At 54.3% G+C, this 25,307-nt stretch overlaps 1 protein-coding gene across 1 annotated transcript in view; it reads right to left on the bottom strand.

Moving 5' to 3' along the window:
- Positions 1 to 305: 305 nt before the first annotated feature.
- Positions 306 to 25,307, bottom strand: part of BUB1 (BUB1 mitotic checkpoint serine/threonine kinase) — a 47,323-nt gene continuing 22,321 nt past the window's right edge. The window contains exons 18-41 of the mRNA XM_071582270.1: positions 16,423 to 16,482; positions 15,420 to 15,564; positions 14,934 to 15,130; positions 13,527 to 13,567; positions 13,179 to 13,276; positions 12,844 to 12,878; positions 12,548 to 12,741; positions 11,378 to 11,526; positions 10,546 to 10,871; positions 9,828 to 9,880; positions 9,223 to 9,351; positions 8,250 to 8,339; positions 7,859 to 7,949; positions 7,372 to 7,447; positions 6,605 to 6,785; positions 6,068 to 6,146; positions 5,378 to 5,574; positions 4,636 to 4,776; positions 3,049 to 3,164; positions 2,274 to 2,435; positions 1,946 to 2,103; positions 1,679 to 1,856; positions 766 to 872; positions 306 to 601 (exon numbers count right to left, since the gene is read on the bottom strand). Coding sequence (XP_071438371.1) covers positions 406 to 601; positions 766 to 872; positions 1,679 to 1,856; positions 1,946 to 2,103; positions 2,274 to 2,435; positions 3,049 to 3,164; positions 4,636 to 4,776; positions 5,378 to 5,574; positions 6,068 to 6,146; positions 6,605 to 6,785; positions 7,372 to 7,447; positions 7,859 to 7,949; positions 8,250 to 8,339; positions 9,223 to 9,351; positions 9,828 to 9,880; positions 10,546 to 10,871; positions 11,378 to 11,526; positions 12,548 to 12,741; positions 12,844 to 12,878; positions 13,179 to 13,276; positions 13,527 to 13,567; positions 14,934 to 15,130; positions 15,420 to 15,564; positions 16,423 to 16,482 — 3,199 coding nt within the window. The 3' untranslated portion in view covers positions 306 to 405. The remainder of the gene's footprint in view (positions 602 to 765; positions 873 to 1,678; positions 1,857 to 1,945; positions 2,104 to 2,273; positions 2,436 to 3,048; positions 3,165 to 4,635; positions 4,777 to 5,377; positions 5,575 to 6,067; positions 6,147 to 6,604; positions 6,786 to 7,371; positions 7,448 to 7,858; positions 7,950 to 8,249; positions 8,340 to 9,222; positions 9,352 to 9,827; positions 9,881 to 10,545; positions 10,872 to 11,377; positions 11,527 to 12,547; positions 12,742 to 12,843; positions 12,879 to 13,178; positions 13,277 to 13,526; positions 13,568 to 14,933; positions 15,131 to 15,419; positions 15,565 to 16,422; positions 16,483 to 25,307) is intronic.

Here is a 25,307-nt window from a genome sequence, read left to right as displayed (position 1 = left end):
GAGTGTTCTCCCAATATTTTGCCACTGCAAAGGCAAACAACACACACTTTCCTCTTGGTTTTCCCCTGAGTTCTAATAATGGTGTTTAGAAAGTCAGAAGTGAAGGTGTCAAGGGTGAGTTCAGTCCTACCCAAGCTAAATCTGACCTGCAAACCTCCATTCCTTCCATCCTGGAAGCTCCTAAGAACAGGTAGAGCAGAAGAAGCCCCAACCCAAAGCCTTCCAAACCTGGGCAAGCTCAACTAACAACTCATTTTAGTGTATTTTCCCCCCTAAAAGCACAGAAAGATGCAAGTCATTATTGCTAAAGTCAAGACTAAACCGATTTAATTAAAAACAAGTAACCATATAAACATTTCACAGCCACAAACCCCCAAGTCCTTGATAACTGTGCAAAATCAACTCTCATTTTCGGGAGCGTTTGTTCTGGCTGAGCAACACGACGAATCTGCTCCGAAGGAACTTGATTTCTTTTCGGTAGGACCTGCAGAATAAATCCTTCAGCCTCTGGCGCAGGGCCCTGAGGGAGGGCAGGCTGTGGCAGCTGGGGATGTTCAGCAAGGTCTCAAAGAACTCCTTCCACAGCTCAGCGTTGACAAGTCTGCAAAAGGAGCCCCAAAAAAGCCAAATTCCAGCTGTTAAAATATCCATTCCTATTTCCACCTCCTCAGTTTGGAGCTGAAAGCTGTGATAGAACCCACAACCCAACCAGGGCTAAGGGCATGTCTTTCTAGCAAAGGTTTTGGGAAGGGTTTTGACACCAACCTCCTGAAGGTTCCCTCAGGCTTCCACACCCCGTCTTCGTTCTTCACCCGCATGTAGGTGCCAAAGATCATGCAGTAAACTGTGGCTGCAATGCCAAAGTAGTCTGTCTAAACAAGAACACACCAGTTTCATGTGAACAACGTGCCAAGACCACAGAATCATAGAATGGATTGGGTTGGAAAAGACCTGCGAGATCGTCAAGTCCAACCCTTGATCCAACCCCACTGTGATCACCAGCCCAGGGCACAGAGTGCCCTGGGCTGGTGATCACAGTGAGGTTGAATCAAGACGTGGTGGATTCTCACTCAGTGTCACATCCATAGAATCACAGAATGGATTGGGTTGGAAAAGACCTGCGAGATCGTCAAGTCCAACCCTTGGTCCAACTCCAGTCCCTTTACCAGATCATGGCACTCAGTGCCACGGCCAAGCTCAGGTTAAAAACCTCCAGGGATGGGGAATCCACCCCCTCTCTGGGCAGCCCATTCCAATGCCTGAGCACTCTCTCTGCAAAGAATTTTTACTGATCTCCAACTTCAATTTCCCCTGGCAGAGCTTGAGCTCATCGTGCCCCCTTGTCCTATTGCTGAGTGCCTGGGAGAAGAGACCAACCCCCACCTGGCCAGAACTTCCCTTCAGGCAGTTCTAGACAGTGCTGAGGTCACCTTTGAGCCTCCTCTTCTCCAGGTTGAACACCCCCAACTTCCTCAGCCCCTCCCCACAGCACTTGTGCTCCAGTCCCTTCTCCAGCCTCGTTGCTCTTCTCTGGAAATGGGCTGAGAACCCCCTGTGGGGACAAGCTCTGCAAGGGGGCTCAGGAGTGTGCCTGGAAAGCAACAAGCTGTAGGTACAACTGCCAGTATTGCCAGACTCATCCTGGCAGGAAGCTCCAGCATTCCAGGGAATCCCTTACCTGGTAGTTCCACGGTCTCTGTGTCAGCATTTCAATGCACTGGAATCCAGATGTCTCACACCTGGCAGTGAACGCCGTTCCCTCAGGGAAGAGCTTCATGTCAATGCTCTGGCCCAGGTCAATGAGGGTCAGGCCATGAGAGAGCCCATCTATGTCACACATGTCGTTGTCCAGGAACCTTCAACAACCACGACAAGAAACAGCCACGTGAGCCACGGCGCCGATATCGCGACGTGTCGGCGTCTCATGAGGGTGGGAAACACTTGCCTTTGCCCAAAGATGAAGTTGTCAGGTTTGATGTCCCCGTGAATGATCTGGCAGCTGTGCAGCTCCTCCACCATATGAAGGATCTTGACAGCAAAGTAGATGACCAGGGCTTGAGGCATCACCTTCTCAGGGAGCTGCTTGTAAATGTTTATGGCGTTCTGCAACCCAAAGGACACATGGACAGCTTGGTATGGCTAAAGGGCTGTGGGCATGCACAGAATGTGTTCACAATGAGGGGGAATGAAGTGCAGGAAACATCTGAATGCCAGAATTTGTCAGCACTCCAAAAGGACAGAGATGCTCCAGAAGAGAAGTCGATGTCACTTACAAGCAACGTCCCGCAGTTGTAGAGCTCACCCACCAAAATGCTCCCATTTTGGAAGAAATGAGCAGAATAAAAGTGGACGTAGAGGTGGTGTAGGCTGGGGTCGAGCCTTTCCACCAGCTGGGTTGCAATGTAGAACTCCCAAGGGTTGGCAGGTTTCTGGACCTGGAAGCAAGGAGTGGATTTAGTGGGAAAATTAAAAGCAGAAGTTCCTCTCAGGTTGGGTTTTTTAAATGGGAGATTTGGAATTTTCCCTCTCCACCAAATAAAATACTTATCTCAGGATTCCAAACTGGTTTGGGTTGGAAGGGACCTTAAAGATTATCCTGTTCCAAACCCTTGTCATGGGCAGGGACACCTTCCACTATCCCAGGTTACTCCAAGCCCTGCCCAGCCTGGCCTTGGACACTTCCAGGGATGGAGCAGCCACAGCTACCCTGGGAAAACTGTGACAATGCCTCAGTCCCCTCACAGAAAACAACCTCAGGTCAACACATCCAGTGATTAATCCTCTTGAACCAGGAATTCAGTTCCATGCCACAATTCCATTGTGGCTACACACTCTTTGGTGTTTCTCTGATGCTCAAAGAAAAATGTAAATCACCTTTTTCTCCTAAAAACATCCTTCAGGTTTTAAGACAAAGGTTTTCTCTGAAAGCCTAAATGTTGATGAGAAGATCCCCCAAAAGGACAGTCTGAAGTGGAAAGGCCAGGAGGTGTCATCACCTCCAGAGTCCAGGATTACTCCAGGAAAGGTGTCCTGGTCCCCCCCACTGACCTTGAACACGACTTTCTGCCTGTTCGTTGGGTTGCTGGAGTCCAGAAGGGAGGCCTGATAGACCTGGGCAAAAGCTCCCTCTCCCACCAAGCAATCCACACGGAATGAGCTGGAACCTTGGAGAGATGGACAATATTAAATCCTGCTTGCAAACCCCAGGGAGAGAATCCCCACCCAGGGAAAACAGGAGAGCACCAGCCCACAGGAATTATTTAAGTGCTGGTCTTTCCCTCCAAGTCATGCCTTCTGCAGGAAAAATCCTGGACTCACTCTGGAAACCAGGAGTGTTGGAAGTGCCACACACTAAACCCAAGTGTTTCCATTTCAGTCAGTGATCAAATTGCAAAGGCCACGTCCTCAAAAGTAAACACTAATGTCTGAGTGCCACAAGTGTTGCAATCTCTGTCCTGCAGCCTTTGGTGACACGTGGCTGCTCCATGCAGGGACTGGGAGCTGAGTCCCACATGGGAAGGGAAACTGGGAATATGGCCATGCATAGAATCAATTGGGTTGGAAAAGCCCTCCAAGATCATCAAGTCCAACCCTTGGTCCAACTCCAGTCCCTTTACCAGATCATGGCACTCAGTGCCACGGCCAAGCTCAGGTTAAAAACCTCCAGGGATGGGGAATCCACCCCCTCTCTGGGCAGCCCATTCCAATGCCTGAACACTCTCTCTGCAAAGAATTTTTACTGATCTCCAACTTCAATTTCCCCTGGCAGAGCTTGAGCCCATTGTGCCCCCTTGTCCTATTGCTGAGTGCCTGGGAGAAGAGACCAACCCCCACCTGGCCACAACTTCCCTTCAGGCAGTTCCAGACAGTGCTGAGGTCACCTCTGAGCCTCCTCTTCTCCAGGCTGAACACCCCCAGCTCCCTCAGCCTCTCCCCACAGCACTTGTGCTCCAGTCCCTTCTCCAGCCTCGTTGCTCTTCTCTGGCCCTGCTCCAGCCCCTCAATCTCTTGCCTCAACTGAGGGGCCCAGAACTGAACACAACACTCAAGGTGTGGCCTCCCCAAGGCAGAGTCCAGGGGAAGGGTCACTGCCCTGGTCCTGCTGGCCACGCTAGTTTGGATCCAGGCCAGGATCCCATTGGCCTTCTTGGCCACCTGGGCACACTGGTGGCTCCTGTTGAGCTTCCTGTCCCTCAGTCCCCCCAGGTCCCTCTGCCTGGCTGCTCTCCAGCCACTCTGTGCCCAGCCTGGAGCGCTGCAGGGGTTGGGGTGGCCAAAGGGCAGGACCTGCACTTGGCCTTGTTGAACTTCATCCCATTGCAATCAGCCCATCTCTCCAGCCTATGCAGGAAATCCTGTGGGATTTCTGGTCAGCTCCAGCTCATTTTCCATCAGGAAAACCGGGAAAATGGCCATGCAGGGATTGAGATGGGAAGGGAAACTGGGAAAATGGCCACTCCCACTCCCCCATCTAAAAGGTTTATGCTACAAACCAAGCCCTGGTCTAATCCCAAATCTGAGGTTGGCATAATCTGGAAGGTATCTGGATATACACCCAAGGAAGCTGAATTCCAAAGCAGTCCTGAGAAGTTTTCCCAGGAAAACACCAAGAAATGGAATGTGTGAAGCTCTTACCCAGTGGGAGTTCAGCCTTCAGGGTGATCAGTGGGAGGGCAGATTTCCACTCAAAGTAGTTGGCACAGCTGTGCAGTGGTTTGGGAAGCTCTGACAGGAACTGGCAAATCAGGTCCTTATCCCAGGGGTTCTCCACAAGGACTTCATGGAAAAAAACAGATTTAAGGATTTAAGCAATAAGTGTCATAACAAAGAGCTAACACAAGGTTATACTTGACTGAACATCACTGATTTAAAGAAAATATTATAAAGTCCTGGACCTGGAAGCAAGAAGTGGATTTAGTGGGAAAATCTGTGAGCATTAAAAGCAGAAGTTCCTCTCAGGTTGTGATTTTTAAATGGGAGATTTGGAATTTTCCCTCTCCACCAAATAAAATACCTATCACAGGATTCCAGACTGGTTTGGGTTGGAAAGGACCTTAAAGATTATCCTGTTCTAATCCCTTGTCAGGGGATAACTCCTAAGAGGAGTCATTTAAATATTCCTTGATTTTCACATTCCAGAAATCTGGCTTTTACAGAATGCTAGATTTTCCCAAAGCATTTGCACCTTGATGAGCACAGAGCCTGGAAGTGCTCCAAAGTATTCCCTCACTTTGGAATATCTTGGGCCCCATCCAAGCACATCCCACCCTTGTCCCTCCTCACACCCCTTGGAGGTGAGCAGAGGGTCCAAGTGCTCCAGCCTTGGAATATCCAGGAAAAAAACCCAGGGAATGCTCCGTGCCTTCAGCTCTCATACCCTGGGCTGTCCCAGCTCCACAAAGCTGCTCCTGGGAAGTTCTGTCCAGCCCAGCACAGGAATATTCAGCTCTGCTTGTGGTGCTTTGCTCGAGGAACCGCTGAGGAGCAGCTGCAGCAATTCCCTGAATCCCATTCCCGTGTTTCAGGATGTTTCCTTGGAGCTCCTGTTGGTCTGTGACGTGTTCAAGGGCAGGGCTGGGGATTGAAACCAAAATATTCCTGACTGGCACTTGGATTGAACCAAAATATTCTTGACTGGCACTTGGATTAAAATAAAATATTCTTGACTGGCACTTGGATTAAACCAAAATATTCCTGACTGGCACTTCTGCCAGGGGGTTTGGCACCTTCAGGAAGCCAAAACCTGTCAGATGTTCACACTCACAGCCTTGGCCAACCCTGAGATAAATAAACTGGAATTTTCTTGGGAAAGCAAGACTTGGTCAAGTCACATTCCTCAGTACCCAAAAGTTTTCATCAGCCAATAGAGAAGACAGGACTGGATTTTTGGACAGTCCATTTTGAATTTAAATGTGGCAAAACTGAAATTCTGGAAGCATTTCTGGGGCATTGTCACCCACCTCAGGGTCACATCCCATCCCATTCCTTGGAAAACTTGCACTGGGAGCAGCAGAGCAGCCCAGCTCTGCTCTGGATGTCCTGACAATCCCAGCAAGTCGTGACATACCTTAATTTCTTGATTTTTGTCTGTCTGTGCAGCTCTCCAGAAAACTCCAAGTCCATTTGTGGCTGCTCATCCCCACGGGCTGGACAGAGGGAGCAGCAACAAGAGGAAATCAGTGTTTGTTTCCCCCCAAAGCAGGAACATTTAGAGGATTCTCCCCCACAATAACTACAACTCCATGAGCCTAATTTAAAATATGAGAGTAAAGCTCAGGGCTGGATTTCTCCAGGGTATTCCAAGGAGGAAAAGGGGCAGAGCAGCCTGAAGGTGGGCTGGGACTCAGCCAATGCTCTGATCTTCCCAACCCCTTGGAATGGTTGGACACACCCATTATGTTCTCCCTTAAACATCTTATCCCTCCCATTATAAATTCCTAGAAAACTGATGTGCTGGGCCAACTCTCCCAGCTGTTTTTCCACAGGGAATGTGGGCTCAGGAGTGGCAGCAGTTGAAGCCCCCCCTGGGGGGGATTTTCGGGCAGAACTGGAGTCAGGAAACACCAAATTCCCTGCTCTCAACCCCAAATATCCCTGATTTTACCTCTGTCCTCCAAGGGCGGTCGGGGCTGAGCAGACAAGAAGCTGAAGGGGGTTGAGACGAGCCGGGCAGCTCTGGCAAAGTCCCTGGTGCTGTTTGGACTGGCAGCCAAGGTTTTGTTGCTGCAGGGGACGTTCCACACCGTGTAATCATCCCTCAGGAATTCTGTGGCCCCCGTTTCTTCCTGCACAGGAGGAAAAAGAGCTCAAATGAAACCGTCAGATTCTCTGCACTGGGACCTCCAGCAGGCTCTGGCAATAATGGGGAGTCAGCTGATGTAATATCAGAAAAAATAAAGGATTGCTGGGAAAATAAAGGAATGGCAACATGAACTACATCCCAGGTTTGGATCAGACCTGAATGTTGGCAATAAGCAGCACCAGAGCACAAAAAAATTTGCCATGAGAGTCTGAAAAAGCCAATTTCAGGATTCAGGGATCACATAGCCAAGCAGACTGAGGTTTTGTGCATCTCCCTGGCTGTGGAATCTGTGAAGCTGGAAGGTGAAATGTCTCTTTCCCTCTCCAGGAACTGCAGCTGGATCCATTCCAGGGCTGGAGGTCCCCACTGTTGCTCTCCCAGGAATTTTATGACAATTAACAATCAAACAGTTCATCCCATTGGCAGAAAACGGGAAAGGGCATCCAGACTGAGCTGGGCATCATTCCCAGGAATATTGTGGGACTGGGAGAGGACAAAGGTAAACCTGATCCCTCCCCCAAAGTCCATAACCCACTTCCAAAGCTGATCCTTGCAGGATCATCACTCACTTCTGCTGCACAGTCAGCCAAGGGCCGTTGTCCCAGAGCTCTGGGCTCCTCTGCCTTGTTCCTGTGCTGTGGGATCCTGAAAAACAGGGAGACTAGAGCAGCTTTCCCAGGAACTTTCCCAGGTACACCGACCACAACACACTTTCCTGGTTTAAGTTTTTGTTTCTCTTTTAAGAGTCCCATTTGCAGCTACTCAGAGAAGATAAAGCAGCTCCAAGAAACGAGTTATCCACCAATTCCCCAGGAAATGAAGCCTCCCATGCACTGTCCAGGCAGGGAACTTGGGTCATTCCATGGAGTAGCAACTCCAGCTCTCCTCATGCTACTCCACGCAGCTCCTACCAGTTGTATCCAGCCCAATCCCAACTGACTATTAAATATCAACCCCCCAAAGTTTCTGCTACATGGCCAAGTTCTATGGAATGGACTCGATCCTGTATGGAATTCTTAACGAGCTGAGCCTGGCTGTTCCTTTCCCCTTCCTTACCTGCTGTTCTCCTTTTCATTCTCATCCTGAAAGATGGAAAATGCAGGAGTGGCAGGGACACCAACATTCATTTTCAAACATCCAGTAGGCTCTGAAAAAGAAGAGAAACCCAATGTTGTCTTCACCCAAAACAGATTATTTAAACAGCCCCATTTCCCCCCCTATCCAGGACCCTCCAACTGCAGAATTCCCACTCAAATCCCCTTTCCTAGAAATGCTTGGAAACGACATTTTTCCAGCCCAAAGGCAGTTGTGGAATCTCTCTGTGCTCATCTTGCAAAGCCCTGGGTGGTTTCACCCTTATCAACTCTTCCAACAGGGACTGGTGGGATGTTGGAAGTGGGAAATGAAGGCTGGAATGTCATGGATTGGGTCAATAAACAGCACCCACCATTCTTCCTGCAAAGGGCCTCCAGTTCATTGTTTGCCAGGGGAGATGACTCAGGCAAGATGGGGGTTTGGAACATATCCATGAGAAAGCCTAAGAAATACAGAGAAAAGAAGGAAAATTTGGAAAAGTCAAGAAGAAAATCCAACAAAAAACCGAATAACACTCCCAGCAAAGAAATTTTCAGAGGTTCTTCCACTGAGTAGTAGTCACATCAAATACCAGTTGAACAGAAGCCTGAAATGCTAATCAGTTGTAATGTCCTTATCATTTATTAAATGGCAATATCAATTATTGTTGCATTTAAACACCTCAGACAACTGAACAGACTCTGGAAGGTCCAGTGGTGGTGCCTTGGCCCTTTTCCTTTCCAAGAGGAGATTCCATTGGAGCAAGTTCTCCTTTAATTTCTTGGATTTTTAGAAAACTAATGAATGCCACAAGTTTTGGGGGGGGGTGTTTTTTGTTTTCTTCTTACAGAGATTTATTCAGCTCAACACAATCAGAGCTTATTAACTTCCAAATTAGATCCAAAACAGGAGACCCTGAGAGCAATGATAGAAGACACTCCTAAGGAAGCCTGGCAGTGACTTTTCCAGGGATTCATGGGCTGTGGCAGTGACTTATCCAGGGATTCATGGGTTGTGGCAGTGACTTATCCAGGGATTCATGGGATGTGGCAGTGACTTATCCAGGGATTCGTGGGATGTGGCAGTGACTTATCCAGGGATTCGTGGGATGTGGCAGTGACTTATCCAGGGATTCGTGGGCTGTGGATGTTCTAAAAACATCCATTTCTGGTCCGAAGTTTTGGGTCACCCGAACCCCAGCAGAAGATTCCTGATTTCACATTGTCTTTGCTGATTGAATGGTGCACTTGGCCATCAGGAAGGACCTTCCTTGGCTGGTGGAGCACCAGGATGTGCAGGCAGATCCCACTGTTCCAGAGGAAGCAGGATGTGATCCCAAACCTTACCCAAGGCTTCCTTGGTGTGCACTGTGGGCGACGGCTGCACCTTGAAGGGTGTTGTTCCTCCCAGAGATGTGTTTGGGGTGGCCTGGGACACGTTTCCAGAGGCAAAGGAGGTATTTCCACCCTTGGAGGCTGGAAAAGACAAGAGCAAGATCATTCCTGAAGGAGCCTGGGGTTGTTTATGGACATTCCAGTTGTGAAAAGGGTTAGTGAGGAGGAGGAAACAAGGCAAGTAGCAGAATGACAGTGAAGGGTTTTGGGAGGGGTTTTGGCTTGTTCAGGGTTCTGGAGGGCAAATTCCTGAGGGAAACTGCCCTGAGGGGCAAGAGGGACCTGGGACAGCCAGGTGGGCTCTGAGGAATCCACCTGCAATTCCCAGGAATGGTGTGTCCCAGCAAGGACAACCACCCTGACCAAGTGGCTGCCCAGAGGGTGGGAACAGGCGCTGGATCCATGGAAGGGATGGAGACACCTTGCCCAGACACACAGGATGGAGCCAGGGAAGTCCAAAAGCTTTGCTGGGCTTGGAACCAGAGTTCCCATGCAATGGTTGATCCTCAGCCAGGAGCAGTCACAGCCCCAGGCTCCATCCAGAGCGAGCTCCTCACCTTCCCTCGCATCCACAGCAGGGGTTAATCCAGTGCATCTCCTGGTGAGGTGCCTTCAGAGGAAAGGGGGACAACATCAGCTTGGAATAAAACCTTTCAAAGCCCATTTTGATCCCTATTGAAACGAAGTGACAAGTCCTTTAGCATATTAATAAATATCAACCCCAGAATCTCTCCTACAGGTGCCAGTAAATGTAAAACCTGGAAGGCAGCAGAGTCCTCCAGACTCCCAATGCATGAAGTGCTTTCCTTGGGCACAGTTTGCTTCCAAGAATTCCATGAGTGAATAGCTGGTTCCAGCTAGGCCAAGCCTGCTCAGCCACCCCTTCCTCTGCCAGCCTGGGTTGCCCCCCTGCCCCCCAATTTTGTGTCCTCTACTGGCCCAGCCCCACAGCACAAGTGCAGGAGAGAAATACAAACACTTTTTATCCTTCCCTGGAGACCTTTGAGTGGGATCTGCACGAGCAAAGCATTCCTGGTGCTTATTCCAGGCATGGCAGGGACAGCCAGGCAGTCACACACTGAATTTCCTCTTACCACAATTAATCCCCAGGGCCTGAAGGAATTAGACCCTGCAACAAGGCCCAAGCTTGAGCTATGCCTAACAAATACCACTTTCCACAGGCTACCTCAGCTGGGTTTGTTGTTTCAGAAGGGGAAGAGACTCCTTTTTAGTTCATTCCCAGGACACAAACCAAAGCAGCCAGTTCCTACTCACTGTTGCAGGGCTGAGCTGGGCTGGGCCTGCTCCTGAGCTGAGGCAGCACCGAAGGGAGGGTGTCCCACACTCCTGTGGAGCTCCCCAGGCTCTGGCTGAGCTCTGGCTGGGTCCTTGTCCTTGTCCTTGTCCTTGTCCTTGTCCTTGTCCTTGTCCTCCCTTCCTTCCCATAGGGATGTGCCCCGGTGGCCGAGGGGCTGTGCTGGGGGCAGGGTGGGAGCAGCTGAGGGGACACTGGGCTGGGGCTGCTCTGCCACTCTGTGCAGTTCTGGAGCTGGAGCAGGTGCCACCCTCTTCCCTGTGCTGGGCTTCACATGTCGGGGCACCTTTAGGGACAAGAAATGGCCTTTGACACCAAACAGTCCACAAAGTACAGCCGAGAAAGGTCCCTTGACACCCAAGAAAGGTCCTTTGAAAATCCCAAGAAAGTTGCCTTGAAAATCCCAAGAAAGTTGCTGTGAAATCCAAGAAAATTCCCTCGACACCCAAGAAAGTTCCCTCGACAACCAAAGAAAGTTCCCTCGACACCCAAGAAAGTTCCCTTGAAAACCCCAAGTTCAGCCACTCTCACTTTCCCCTTTAGTTCTGCATCACTAGAAGAGCTTTTCACACTTGAGAGAACTTTTCTCTGCATCTAAAACTAAATTCTAGAGATGCAAACCCCAAACCTTTGGGGTGTAACCATTAAAATCTGAGTATTTTAAGTTGCTCCAAGTATCTGTGTGAGCATCACAGGCAGAACTTGCACATTTGGTTGGCAATCCCCTCTGGTTCCTCAGGCACACCTAAATCCTGTGGGGCAGACCCCATGCCCAGCCCAGAGCACACTCACCACCCTCTGGTTTGGTTCAGCTGCTGGTTCCAGCCTGGTTTTCTCCAGGCCTTCACTGAGCTGGGTGAGCTGGTCCAGCTTCTGCTTCAGGGCCTGCAGTTCCAGCATGGCCAACTCCTTCTTCCTCATGGAGTCTCTCTCCTCTTCTTCTAAGGATTAAATGAGGATATTTAATCAAACAATTAATCCTGGGTTTCTCAAAGCTGCTTGCATTTAAAATTTAGTCATATTTGCTGTGCACAACAACCCTCAGCACTGCTAATTATCACAGAATCATAGAATTGATTGGGTTGGAAAGACCTCCGAGATCATCAAGTCCAACCCTTGATCCAACCCCACTGTGATCACCAGCCCAGGGCACTCACAGCCCTGGGCTGGTGTTCACAGTGGGGTTGGATCAAGATGTGGTGGATTCTCACTCAGTGCCACATCCACAGAACTGGGTTGGAAGAGACCTCCGAGATCATCAAGTCCAACCCTTGGTCCAGCTCCAGTCCCTTTACCAGATCATGGCACTCAGTGCCACGGCCAAGCTCAGTTGAAAAGCCTCCAGGGATGGGGAATCCATCCTCTCTCTGGGCAGCCCATTCCAATGCCTGAGCACTCTCTCTGCAAAGAATTTCTTCCTGATATCCAACCTAAACCTCCCCTGGCAGAGCTTGAGCCCCCCTTGTCCTATTGCTGAGTGCCTGGGAGACGAGACCAACCCCCAGCTGGCCAGAACTTCCCTTCAGGGAGTTCCAGACAGTGCTGAGGTCACCTCTGAGCCTCCTCTTCTCCAGGCTAAACACCCCCAGCTCCCTCAGCCTCTCCCCACAGCACTTGTGCTCCAGTCCCTTCTCCAGCCTCGTTGCTCTTCTCAGTTGGGTTGGAAAAGACCTCCCAGATCATCAAGTCCAACCCTTGGTCCAACTCCAGTCCCTTTACCAGATCATGGCACTCAGTGCCACAGCCAAGCTCAGGTTAAAACCTTCCAGGGATGGGGAATCCACCCCCTCTCTGGGCAGCCCATTCCAATGCCTGAGCAGTCTCTCTGTGAAGAATTTTTTCCTGATCTCCAATTGCTCAGGACAAACAGCACCAGGACAACCCTGGGCTTGGAAAGACAAAGCCAAGGGCTGAGCAGACCCAGGAAACAGTTGCTTGGATAGGTGGGAAAAGAGGGATTACCCATCTCCTGCTGCCTCCTGAGCTGCTTGTGCCTCTGGAAGTATCTCCTGGCTCTCAGCTCCTCGAAGGAGAGCTCGGAGCCCTCGCACAGCAGGAGGTTCTTGTTGTACATGGGCACCTGCTCACACCCAGCAGCACCAGCACAGGGTGGCTTGGGCACCACCTCGGACTTGGAGATGTAGGTGATGTACTTCCTGCCAGGAGAAAGCAGGGAAAGGTCAGGTTGGTTGGATTTGTCCTTGGAGGGAGTTCATTTTCTCATGGTGTGACCTCAAAAGTCTCACCCAAACACTTACACTTCTTTTGCAGCAGGACCAGCAGCATCGGGAGCCTAAAGAGGAGCAGGGGGGAAGAAACATCAAATTAAAAACTGAAATAAAATCCAAGCAAGAAAACATCAGATTGAAAACTAAAATAAAATCCAAGCTGCACAACTGGCACAGAATCCATGGATAATATTAGTCCTTCCAAGAATAAAGGGACATTCCTTTGGAGATGTGATGCAGCAGGAAAACAGCACCAACAGTTCTAAGACACACCTATATTTTATCTTTCTTCTGAAGTCAAGCTCATCAATCCAAACTTTTTATGAAACATCTTCCCCACAACGCCCAAAATCTTAATAATTTACCTGATTTTTGCAGGGATTAACATTTGAAACCCCTTTTTGAGGAGCCATTATTAGATTGTCAGCATGGGAGGTCTGCAGTGGTCTCACAACAGCAGCACCTGGAACAGAGAACATTAATATTTCCACTAATTAACAAGCAGAAATCATTTGCTCATTAATGAATTTTTATTAACTTGGAGCAATGGAAAATTAATGACTTGTTTCAAATTCAGTTTCCTTAAGAATTTTTAAGGAAAGTCAAGAAAAAATGAAACAGAAAACTTGTTTCCTTCAATGACACAACTCACTGATTGAAGGGAAAGATTCATTTAGTGGAGTTCCAACTCAGACAGGTATTTTCAGCCTCACCTGGCAAAGGAGGATTCCCAGGATCACAACTCTGCAAGCAGCTGAATTGCAAAAAGTGTCAGTTATTACCATGAAATCCCCTGCCCTGCATTCCTCCCACCTCCCAGGAACTTGGAGTTCCTTGTGCAATCATGCCCTGGAGTTTGGCACTGAAAACCAGGATCTTTGCTGTACATGGACATCTCCTGTTCCCTTCACAGCTGCAAAACTAAAAAAGCCTCCAACAGGAGAATAAAACTGGGTGTTTGCTTTAATTTTGCATTATATTTGACATGGATTTTGGAACTGAGCTTCCCCCAGTTCACTGCTAAAATCCCAGCACTTTGAGCTCAGGGATTTGCCTTCTGAGTGAAATCACTGAAGCCACTCTGGGACAGTTTATCTCAACAAACCTCCCAAAACACCCAACAACAAATACTGAAGAGCAGAGAAGTATTTAATTGATATCTAATATGAATAACTATTAACTTGCCTCTGCTACCGCACACAAGAAGAAACACTGACCCACACACCGCCTGTGGCTAACGAGGGGCACTAATGAGGGACCTTGATAGGCTGGAGAGATGGGCTGATTGCAATGGGATGAGGTTCAACAAGGCCAAGTGCAGGTCCTGCCCTTTGGCCACCCCAAACCCTGCAGCGCTCCAGGCTGGGCACAGAGTGGCTGGAGAGCAGCCAGGCAGAGGGACCTGGGGGGACTGAGGGACAGGAAGCTCAACAGGAGCCACCAGTGTGCCCAGGTGGCCAAGAAGGCCAATGGGATCCTGGCCTGGATCCAAACTAGCATGGCCAGCAGGACCAGGGCAGTGACCCTTCCCCTGGACTCTGCCTTGGGGAGGCCACACCTTGAGTGTTGTGTTCAGTTCTGGGCCCCTCAGTTGAGGCAAGAGATTGAGGGGCTGGAGCGGGGCCAGAGAAGAGCAACGAGGCTGGAGAAGGGACTGGAGCACAAGTGCTGTGGGGAGAGGCTGAGGGAGCTGGGGGTGTGCAGCCTGGAGAAGAGGAGGCTCAGAGGTGACCTCAGCACTGTCTGGAACTCCCTGAAGGGAAGTTCTGGCCAGGTGGGGGTTGGTCTCTTCTCCCAGGCACTCAGCAATAGGACAAGGGGGCACAATGGGCTCAAGCTCTGCCAGGGGAGGTTTGGATTGGATATCAGGAAGAAATCCTTTACAGAGAGTGCTCAGGCATTGGAATGGGCTGCCCAGAGAGGGGGTGGATTCTCCAACCCTGGAGGTTTTTAAGGTGAAACTGGATGGGGCACTGAGTGCCATGATCTGGTGATCACAGTGGGGTTGGACCAAGGGTTGGACTTGATGATCTCAGAGGTCTCTTCCAACCCAACTGATTCTATGACTCTAATGAGCTTTATGAGGAGTGAAGCAGGGAGGAGAAGGGCCCCAGAGTTACCAGAGGAGCTGCTGCAGGTGGTCCCTGGGCTGGGCCTTGCAGAGGAGCCCCCTGTGCAGCACGGCCGCTGCCCCCTGAGTGTCGCCATCGCCCGCCAGCTGCAGAGCCCACGCCGTGTACAGCTCCGAGCTCTTCACTCCCACCCCCTTCCCGTGCAGGAACTCAAAGAACTGGCACGGGGAGGAGATGAACTCTGCCTGCACAGGAGAGGGGGCACCAACCATCAGGACTCCCAAAAAACCCAAGGGAGACACAGACAAAACAAACTGCGACAAGTTCTTAGTTTTTGTCAGAGGGAAGTATAATTTTATAAGGATAAAAGCAGATAAACTCCTTCTCACACTACAGCTTAAAAACACATTATCCTTCAGGAGTTCTGCAGAGGATTTGAATTCCATTTCCCTCCCTGGGGCCTCCCACAGGTTTGTGTCCCCAGAACTGCTCCATTAGGACAGCTGAATTCCCGGAAAGTGCCGCTGTACCCACCAGCTTGAGGCAGTAGGAGACGAACCGCGGGTCCTGGTGGTACCTCTGGTCGCCCAGGAACGTCCTCACCAGCTCCTCCAGGAGCCTGGGCCAGCAGGATTCCTTCTCTGGGAGAGGGAGACATCCCTCTGCCCACTGAGCGTACCTGAGGAGAATCCGGGGTCAGCGCCGAGCCAGGGAAACAGCCGGGAGGGGGGAGGGCAATTCCTGAGCCAGGGATGGGCAATTCCTGAGCCAGGGAAACACCCAGGCCAGGGATGGGGCAATTCCTGAGCCAGGGATGGGCAATTCCTGAGCCAGGGAAACAGCCGGGAGAGGGGGCAATTCCTGAGCCAGGGAAACAGCCGGGAGGGGAGGACAATTCCTGAGCCAGGGATGGGCAAACCCTGAGCCAGGGAAACACCCAGGCCAGGGATGGGGCAATTCCATTCCTGAGCCAGGGAAACAGCCGGGGGGGGGGGGGGGGGCAATTCCTGAGCCAGGAAAACACCAGGGAGAGTGGGGACAACTCCTGAGCCAGGGAACCACCCAGGCCAGGGATGGGGCAACTCCTGAGCCAGGAGTGGGCAATTCCTGAGCCAAGGAAATACCCGGGAGAGAGGGAGGGGAAAATCCTGAGCCGGGGGGGGCAATTCCCGAGCCAAGGAAATACCCGGGAGAGGGGTGGGGCAACTCCTGAGCCAGGTGGGGCAATTCCTGAGCCAGGGAAACAGCCGGGAGAGAGGTGAGCAATTCCTGAGCCGGGGGGCAATTCCTGAGCCGGGGATGGGCAGTTCCTGAGCCAGGGAAACACCCAGGCCAGGGATGGGGCAACTTCTGAGTCAGAGGTGGGCAAATCCCGAGCCAGGGGTGGGCAAATCCCGAGCCAAGGAAATACCTGTGCCAGGGATGGGCAAATCTTGAGCCAGAGGTGTGCAATTCCTGGGCCAGGGGTGGGCAAATCCTGAGCCAGGGATGGGACCATTCCCGAGGCAGGGATGGGTCCGGGCCGGACCGTGCTCACCTGTGCCAGGGCTCCAGCGGGTCTGGCCCTCGGTAGTTGCGGATCTGCGCCTCGAAGCTCCTGCAGGGAAGGGCAGGATGGCGGAGGGGTCCCAATGCCAGTCCCCCGACCCTGATCCCGAGATCCCGATCCCAGTACTCCGATCCCGATCCCAGTACCCAGGTCCCGTTATCCCGACCCTGGCCCCGCTATCCCGCTATCCCGCTATCCCGCTATCCCGGGGTCCCGGCGTGCTCACCGCGCGCTCCCCTCCATCCCGACGCCCCAACCGCTCCCGCGATTCAAACTGCCCGCGCAGACGCTACGAGTCACCTACCGCCCTCCCATTGGCTGTCGTCACCGGCGCACCGCCCTCCCATTGGTCATCGCGCGGCCAACTCCGCCCCCCGGCCGGTGGTGCCGCCTTCTCATTGGCTGCTTCACCTGTCAATCTCCCTGGGGGCGCGGCGTAATGCTCGAGGGGAAAACCAAAACTAAACTAAAAGTGAAATAAAATAAACCCCAAATAGAAAATTAAAAAAAAATCCAAACAAATAATTATGCCGTTTCCTGCAGCTTCCCAGGGGATGGGGATGAGGCATCTCCTGGGAGCGCCTGGAGCGCAGGAACCGCGCGGGCTCCACCGCGAGCGCTCATTAATAATTAGCAATAGTTATTAACAATAACAAATATTATTAAACTCTAGTAACGTAGCATTTAATAATAACGTGACAGCACAACATAGTATATAGCAATATAAATTGTAATATAAATTGTAATAGATATTGTAATATATATCGTAATATATATTGTAATATATAACAATGTAATCAATAGCAATACCGTTATATTTAATAATTGTTATTAATAATAGTTATTGATGAGTTATTATGCAAAATATGGATGAGTGATGCTAATTTGGGCGGAAGAATTTTCAGCCGCCAGCTCCCGAACTCCTGCAGAAAACAGAGCAAAATTAAAAAATAGGAAAACACCACAGAGAAAAACACGGAAAAACCCCAAAGGCTTAAAAAGGGCTTAAAAACCACGGCAGAGAAAAATAAAAAAGCTTCGCGAGTCCTCCAAGATCATCGAGACGGAACCGGAACCACCGAGTGGAACCCGGAAGTGGCGGCGGCCCCGCCCGAACATGGCGGCCAACATGGCGGCGGCGCGGCCTGAGGCGCCGCTGTGGGCAGGGAGGATCGGCCCGGGAGCTGCTCCGGGAGCTGCTGCGCGTCCTCACTGGTGAGGGCAGGGCTTGTGCTCCCGGCGGGAACTGCGGGGCACTGCCCGGGGAAGGGCGGGCACGGAGCTGTCCGTGCGCCGCGTCCCGAGGGCCGCGGGAGGGGCCGGGCCCTGAGGGCCGGGAGCGGCCTGAGGGCGGCGGGAGCTGCCGGGGGGCACTGCCGGGGGGCACTGCCGGGGGGCACTGCCGGGGGCGCTGCCGGGGGCTCTACCGGGGGCACTGACGGGGGGGTACTGACGGGAGGGGCACTGCGGGGGGGGCACTGCCGGGGGCACTACCGGGGGCACTGCGGGGGGCACTGCCGGGGGCACTGCCGGGGGCACTACCGGGGGCACTGCGGGGGGCACTACCGGGGGCACTGCGGGGGGCACTACCGGGGGCACTGCCGGGGGCTCTGCCGGGGGCACTGCCGGGGACTCTGCCGGGGGCACTGCCGGGGGCTCTGCCGGGGGGCACTGCCGGGGGGGCACTGCCGGGGGGCACTGCGGGGGGCACTGCCGGGGGCTCTACCGGGGGCACTGCCGGGGACTCTGCCGGGGGCACTACCGGGGGCTCTGCCGGGGGGCTCTGCCGGGGGCTCTGCCGGGGGCTCTACCGGGGGCACTGCCGGGGGCTCTGCCGGGGGCACTGCCGGGGGCTCTACCGGGGGCACTGCCGGGGACTCTGCCGGGGGCACTACCGGGGGCTCTGCCGGGGGGCTCTGCCGGGGGCTCTGCCGGGGGCTCTACCGGGGGCACTGCCGGGGGCTCTGCCGGGGGCACTGCCGGGGGCTCTACCGGGGGGCACTGCCGGGGGCACTACCGGGGGCTCTGCCGGGGGGCTCTGCCGGGGGCTCTGCCGGGGGCTCTACCGGGGGCACTGCCGGGGGCTCTGCCGGGGGCACTGCCGGGGGGGCACTGCGGGGGGCACTGCGGGGGGCACTGCCGGGGGGCTCTGCCGGGGGGCTCTGCCGGGGGGCACTGCCGGGGGCTCTACCGGGGGCACTGCGGGGGGGGCACTGCGGGGGGCACTGCGGGGGGCACTGCCGGGGGCACTGCCGGGGGCTCTACCGGGGGCACTGCCGGGGGCTCTACCGGGGGCACTGCGGGGGGCACTGCGGGGGGCACTGCCGGGGGGCTCTGCCGGGGGCACTGCGGGGGGCTCTGCCGGGGGCACTGCGGGGGGCTCTGCCGGGGGCACTGCGGGAGGCACTGCGGGGGGCACTGCCGGGGGGGCATTGCGGGGGGGCACTGCGGGGGGCACTGCGGGGGGCACTGCCGGGGGGCACTGCGGGGGGCTCTGCCGGGGGCACTGCGGGGGGCTCTGCCGGGGGCTCTGCCGGGGGCACTGCGGGGGGCACTACCGGGGGCTCTACTGGGGGCACTGCCGGGGGCTCTACCGGGGGGCTCTACCGGGGGGCACTGCCGGGGGGCACTGAGGGGAGCGCTGCGGGGGGCTCTGCCGGGGGCACTGCCGGGGGCACTGCGGGGGGCACTGCCGGGGGGCACTGCCGGGGGGCACTGCGGGGAGCGCTGCCGGGGGCACTGCGGGGGGCACTGCCGGGGGGGGCACTGCCGGGGGCACTGCGGGGGGCACTGCGGGGAGCGCTGCCGGGGGGGCACTGACGGGGGCTCTGCTCGCTGCCAGCCGCTCTGGGGGCTCCCTGAGGGGCTGCAGCACCTTCCCCGGGAGGTGTGGGGTGCGGGGGCAGCGCCCAGGGCCGCTCCCGGGACATTCCCCTGGGAATGTGGGATCCCTCCGGGATATCCCGTGTGCCCAACACCTTTTGCTGGGGGGTTTGAAGCCGCAGAAGCCCCGAAATAAATAACTGCTTAAGAGACTTTGTTATTCTCTTGGCAGCAAAGGGATTTATTAACGGTGTTGGAGGCAAAGCCAGTTCATACTGGGCAGAAACTTGCCTGGCTTGTTGGTGTAAAATAAGGAATTTATACAGTTTTGGGGTCATGGTTACACCTTCTAATTTCGATATTAATGACTAAATGAAATCTTGGGCAGAGTTTCCCTTTGGGCTTGGAATTTGGGTGATGATTTCCTGCCTTCATCCCTCGGGTGGGCTTAAAGCATCTTCATCCCTGTTGGATTTCTGCCTTTCCTTTGTTCCATGTCAGACTTGGAAAATCTTGGCTTTAACTCCACAAGGTCCTGGCTCTGGGCTCTCATACCTGTTTTAAACTTTTAAATTTGCTTAATTTATGGCCTGGGTGTCACAACAGTGAGCCAGGCTGGATCCTCCTGGTCCTGGGAAGGGCTTTATCCCAGGGTGATTTTGGAATGGTTCAGAGCTGAGTTGGTGTGGAATGAGGAGGTTCCTGTTGGAGAAATGTCCTTGGTGGGCACAGAAATCTGAATTTAGGGGTTTATGGATATTGAATCAGCCCAGGGGTGGCACCAGGGGTTTGGTGTGGTGTTAAATTAAAAAGAAATTTTTTTTTTGCAAACTTTTGAGCAATTTGTGTTTGCTTCTTCTGAAAAATCACTTTGTTCTCAGCTAAACCTCTCGTGCCCAGCAATGCTGGGATTTATTTCATGTCCCAAGTGGGGCACTTCAGAATTTTCATTCAAACTTGCTGTGGTTTCCTTGACTGGGATGTGACATCTGTGCTGATTCTGAGACTCATTTTCAGATGTTGTGGAGCAAAATCCCTGCTTGGAAGGGGGTTTGTCCTGTGCAAACCAGTCCTTGGGCAGGAACTGAAGGTGGGGAATGAGCTGGTCTTGCCCAGAAAGCATCACTGAGAGCTTAATTGAATGAGCTTAATTAATGACATGCCCTGTGCCCACCACCATTTAGTCACCCAACAAAATTCCAAAGCAAGGGTTGGGTTGGGTTTAAGAACCTGAAATAGCTTTAATACAAAATAAATCCTTTTCTTCTGCTGCTTTTTGCCTTGTAGGTGGTGCAGGAGCCTCTGTGGGGGCTGAGCTGGGACTGGCAGGCCAGGGAATTTGGAGGGAATCCACTGGAGCAGCCAAGACTCCTTCCCCTCTGTGGACACCCCCTGGGTCTGGGATCCTGGTTTGGAACTCTGGAATCTCCTCCCAGCACCCTCTGAGGCTCCACAAGGAAAACGAGCAACAGGGAGGAGTTATGGGGAAAGAAAATTCCAGGTGGGAAGTGCTGAGAAATTGGTTCTTCCCTTCTTCTGTGCTCTGTACTTGGTAATGAGTCAGGAATTTCCTGAGGACCTTGGAAAAGTTTTCTGGGGCACTTTTGAGAGGAATTCCAGGAATTTGGAAATAGTTGTTAAACAGTGGGGAAAAAATGCAAACTTGACCCGTTTCTAATAATTCCAAACTTGTCCTAGTCTGGGGGAAACCTGGTTAAAGAATAAGGAATGCAGAGGAACAAGGGATCCAAACCTGCCCTGGCCCTGTCAGAGCAAAGCTGGTAATCCCAGACCTCTTACACACTGGAGGATTGTTAAGGTTTTCCAGGAAATCCAAAGAAGGGCAGGGCTGAGGGAATAGGCTTCCAATTAATGAGGATTTCGTGGGTGTAGGACTGATTGGTGTGTTCTACACTCCCCTTTTTATTCCTGGAATAATCTTAGAATTATTCCTTTAACAAAACTTTGAGAATTTGAAAGAAAACGGTGCAAAATAAGGGTAGGGAGAACTCGTGGAGTCCTCATGGAATGCCAGAGTGGGTTAAAGCCTTAAAGCTCATCCCATTCCACCCCCTGCCACGGGCAGGGACACCTCCCACCATCCCGGGTTACTCCTGGAAGTGCCGGCGCTGTTCAGGGAATGCTGATAGTTGTTCCCTACCTCTGGCAATTAGAACCACTAATTGACCTCTTCCTGCAGGGAGACCTCGGAGTCAGAGGGGCCCGAAGAAACGGCGGGGTGGGGACAGCGAGACCTGCCGGGAGTCAAAGAAAACGGCCCGGAGTGTGCCCGGCCCGAACGGCGCGGGCGGGAGCGGCCGATCCTGCTGGGAATGCGCGACCGGGCGGGGCCGGGACAGAGAGGAGGGACAGGGAATAAAGAGTGACCGGGACAGAGAGGAGGGACAGGGAATAAAGAGTGACCGGGACAGAGAGGAGGGACAGGGAATAAAGAGTGACCGGGACAGAGAGGAGGGACAGGGAATAAAGAGGGACCGGGACAGAGAGGAGGGACAGGGAATAAAGAGGGACCGGGACAGAAAGGAGGGACCGGGACAGAAAGGAGGGACAGGGAATAAAGAGTGACCGGGACAGAGAGGAGGGACAGGGAATAAAGAGTGACCGGGACAGAGAGGAGGGACAGGGAATAAAGAGTGACCGGGACAGAGAGGAGGGACAGGGAATAAAAAGTGACCGGGATAGAAAGGAGGGACAGGGAATAAAGAGGGACCGGGACAGACAGGAGCGACAGAGAATAAAGAGGGACCGCGGAGTGGGCGGGCGGTCACGGAATGATTGACAGTGCCGATGGGCGGGGCGATGTCCAAAAAAGGAGCGTGTGGGCGGTGACTGAGGTGATTGACAGCGCGATGGGCGGGGCGGTGTCTATAAAAGGAGTGAGTGGGCGGTGACTCAGATGAGTGTCAGTTTAAGGGGCGGGGCGATGCCCATAAAAGGAGTGGGCAGTTCTGGGGGCGGGGTGGCCTCCCTTAAAGGAGTGTGAGGGCCCAGAGGCGGTGATTAAGATGCTGGACAGCTCCAAGGGGCGGGGCGATGTCCATAAAAGGAGTGGGCGGGCGGTAATTAAGGTGATTGACAGCGTGCGGGGCGGGGTGAGCTCCTCAAAAGGAGTGGGCTGTGACTAAAGTGATTGACAGCCTGAGGGCCGGGGCAGTGGCCATAATAGGAGCGGATGGGCGGTGCCCGATGTGACTGACTGTGCGAGGGGCGGGGCGATGTCCATAATAGGAGCGGGTGGGCGGTGCCCGGGGTGACTGACTGTGCGAGGGGCGGGGCGATGTCCATAATAGGAGCGGGTGGGCGGTGCCCGAGGTGACTGACTGTGCGAGGGGCGGGGCGATGTCCATAATAGGAGCGGGTGGGCGGTGCCCGGGGTGACTGACTATGCGAGGGGCGATGTCCATAATAGGGGGCCGGGGCGGGGCCGCCGCTGCCGCTCTGTTTGTTCTCTTGGTGCCCGTTATTAAACTGCTCACACCCCAGGGCCGTGTTTGTGTCTGTGGTCTCTCCCGCGGGTGAGGGTGAGGGAACCGCTGCTGGTGCCCAGCTGAGGTCGTGCCATGACCCTGGGCCGGGTCGGGGTCCTCAGATCCAGCCTCACTTGGGCTCACGGAGAGACCAAGTGCGGCGGTTTAGGTGCACTCAGTCAGTTTTTGGGCTAACAGAGACATCCAAGTGCTGCATTTTGGGGGCTCAAAATCAGGCTCAGGTCAAGACTAAACGCTGCATTTGGGAGTCCTGAAACCAGCAAGAGCGACCAAGTCCTGCATTTTAGGGGCTTGAGGAGAGACCGAGTCCTGTGTGTTTGGGCCCAGAAATGAGCTCATTTGCCCAAGTTCAGAAAAACACACTAAGCTGTGTTTTGGGGCTTCAAACCAGTGTCACGTAGACGGCATTTGGGATCACAGAGAGATCAAGTCCTGTGTTGTGGGGTCTTGAAAGCCAGGTCAGGCAGCGCTTGGGCTTCACAGAGCAAGCACTGCATTTTGGGGGGCTTGGATTAAAGCCCAAATCCCGCGTTTTGAAGCTCAAACCAGGTTCATCTGGGTAGCGTGAGTCTCTGTGTCTCAGCTCTAAGTCCAGCCTTTGGCCCAAACCCGCCTCCGATTAGAGCTGCGAAGCCGCGACTCAGCGCCGCGTGCGGGGCTGGAGGCAGAGCCGGGGCCGTGTTTGGGGGCTCAGACCAGGCTCCCAGAGCGCTGCCCCGGCTGTCGGGGTGGGTCGGAGAAGCAATGGTGGAGCGGGGCCCGGGGGTTTGAGATGTGCAGAGGAACAGGAGCGTGGAGAGGGAGGGCAGGAGGAGGACCAGAAGTGGGGGGGAGAGATGGGAAAATGGGGGGCATCGGGGTGTGCAGGAGAGCAGGGAGAGGGGCGAGGGAGACGAGGAGTGGGGGGCTGGTAGGGGACAGGGGGAGGAAGAAGAGGTAGGAGCGGGTCGGGATGGGCAGGTAGGGGGAGTAGGAGGAGCGGGTCGGAGGAGCAGGCAGGGTGAGGGGTGCAGGGGGGGGTCTGGGTGGGTGTCGGGGCAGGGAGGGGTGGGGGGGGAAGACCGGGGTGGGGAGGGAGGGGGGCAGAGGAGAGGAGGGGAAGAAGAAAAGAGAAAGAAATAAAATGAAGAAAAGGAATGAAATAAATGATAACACATAAAATAAAGGAGACGCGAGAGCCCGAGACCCCCGCACCCGCCCCGGGGCGCTGCTGCCCCTCCGCGCACTGCCCGAGCAAATGGGGCCGCGGGCGGGTCCCGGGGCTCAAATACCATCGGCCCCGCCCCTCACACCTGCAGCCCCTCTCACCTGGCCGGCCACGCCCCTCCCGCGCCGCTCAAAGCCGGCCCGGCCGCGCCTGCTCCGCCCGGACGGAGGTTACTCATCACGGACCGCAACGGGACCGACCAGTGCTCGGGGCCGGAGCTCCGGCCCGGGGGCCGCTCCCGGCGCTGCTCCGAGCCCGGGCCCCTGAGCAGGGACGGCACCGGCACTGGGGGCTCGGGTCTTGCCGGGCTCCGCTGCGGGTCCCGGGGCCGCAGGACCGAGGCGAGGTTGGAGCTGGGACCGGGACCGGGCTCACCCCAGCCCGGTCTCGCCGCCGCCGCCCCGGCGCTCCGGGACGGGAGAGGTGCCGAGCCCCGCGGGGCCCCTCCGGCTGCGGGGCTGGACTGACCCTCTGCGGCTCGGCCGGGCGCGGCAGAACGGGATTGATTCCCTCGTACAGGTGCTGAGCAGGGCCTGGAAATTCTTCCCTTCCATCAAAGAAGTGCAGCTCACCCGTCACCTGCCAGGTAAGACCTGACGCGCTCCTTCCTCTCCCTCAGTTGCTCTGTGACTCGCACCCTCCCACGCCAAAATCTCTGTTTATTAAAAACCCAGTTGAAATATTTAATCTTTATTTCCAGATAGGGAAGGTCCTGCCAGGGATGGAAACGGCTACAGAAGAGGAAACCAAAAAATGCCAAAACCGGAGGCTGCCACGTGAGTCAAAGCGGGGAAATACTGACAGGAAACGCACTTTTATTAAATCTCTGCAGCTCCCCCGGCCCTGCCCGAGCCCCGGGAGCGCGGCCGGCGGGGCGGGGACCACGTGGGGAGTGACCAAAATTCACTTTGCTCGGGAGGGTTTCCTGCCCTGGCCGGGATTTACCCGATGGCTGCAAAGGTGCTCGCCTGAGGTTCGTTTCCAGGGACAAAGGAGCCAAACAAGTCCGGAGGGATCCCTTGGTCCGTGGTAAAGGTGTTTTGTTGAGTGTTGCCGTCTGGTCCCGCCTGCACGGGAGCGTCTCCTCCAGGTGAGTGTTTGGAACCTAAATTCCTGGGGGGTGCTCAAGCCGGGGCTGGTTCTGTGTCTGGAGCTGCACAGAGCCCTCAGTGGCTCCTGCTCCCTGCCAGGAATGTTCCTGGGGTTCCTCCGTGTGTCCCACCTGGGCAGGGAATGTGGGCTGGGAGTGACACAAAGTGACTCAGCCCTTCTTGTCCCTTCTTTTTCCAGGGGCTGAGCCGTGCCCTCCTCAGGACACACAGCATGCTGGAGGG

The sequence above is a fragment of the Pithys albifrons genome, chromosome 2 (genome assembly GCF_047495875.1).
Source record: "Pithys albifrons albifrons isolate INPA30051 chromosome 2, PitAlb_v1, whole genome shotgun sequence".
NCBI lineage: Eukaryota > Metazoa > Chordata > Aves > Passeriformes > Thamnophilidae > Pithys > Pithys albifrons.
This window is presented reverse-complemented; position numbering and strand designations above follow the sequence as displayed.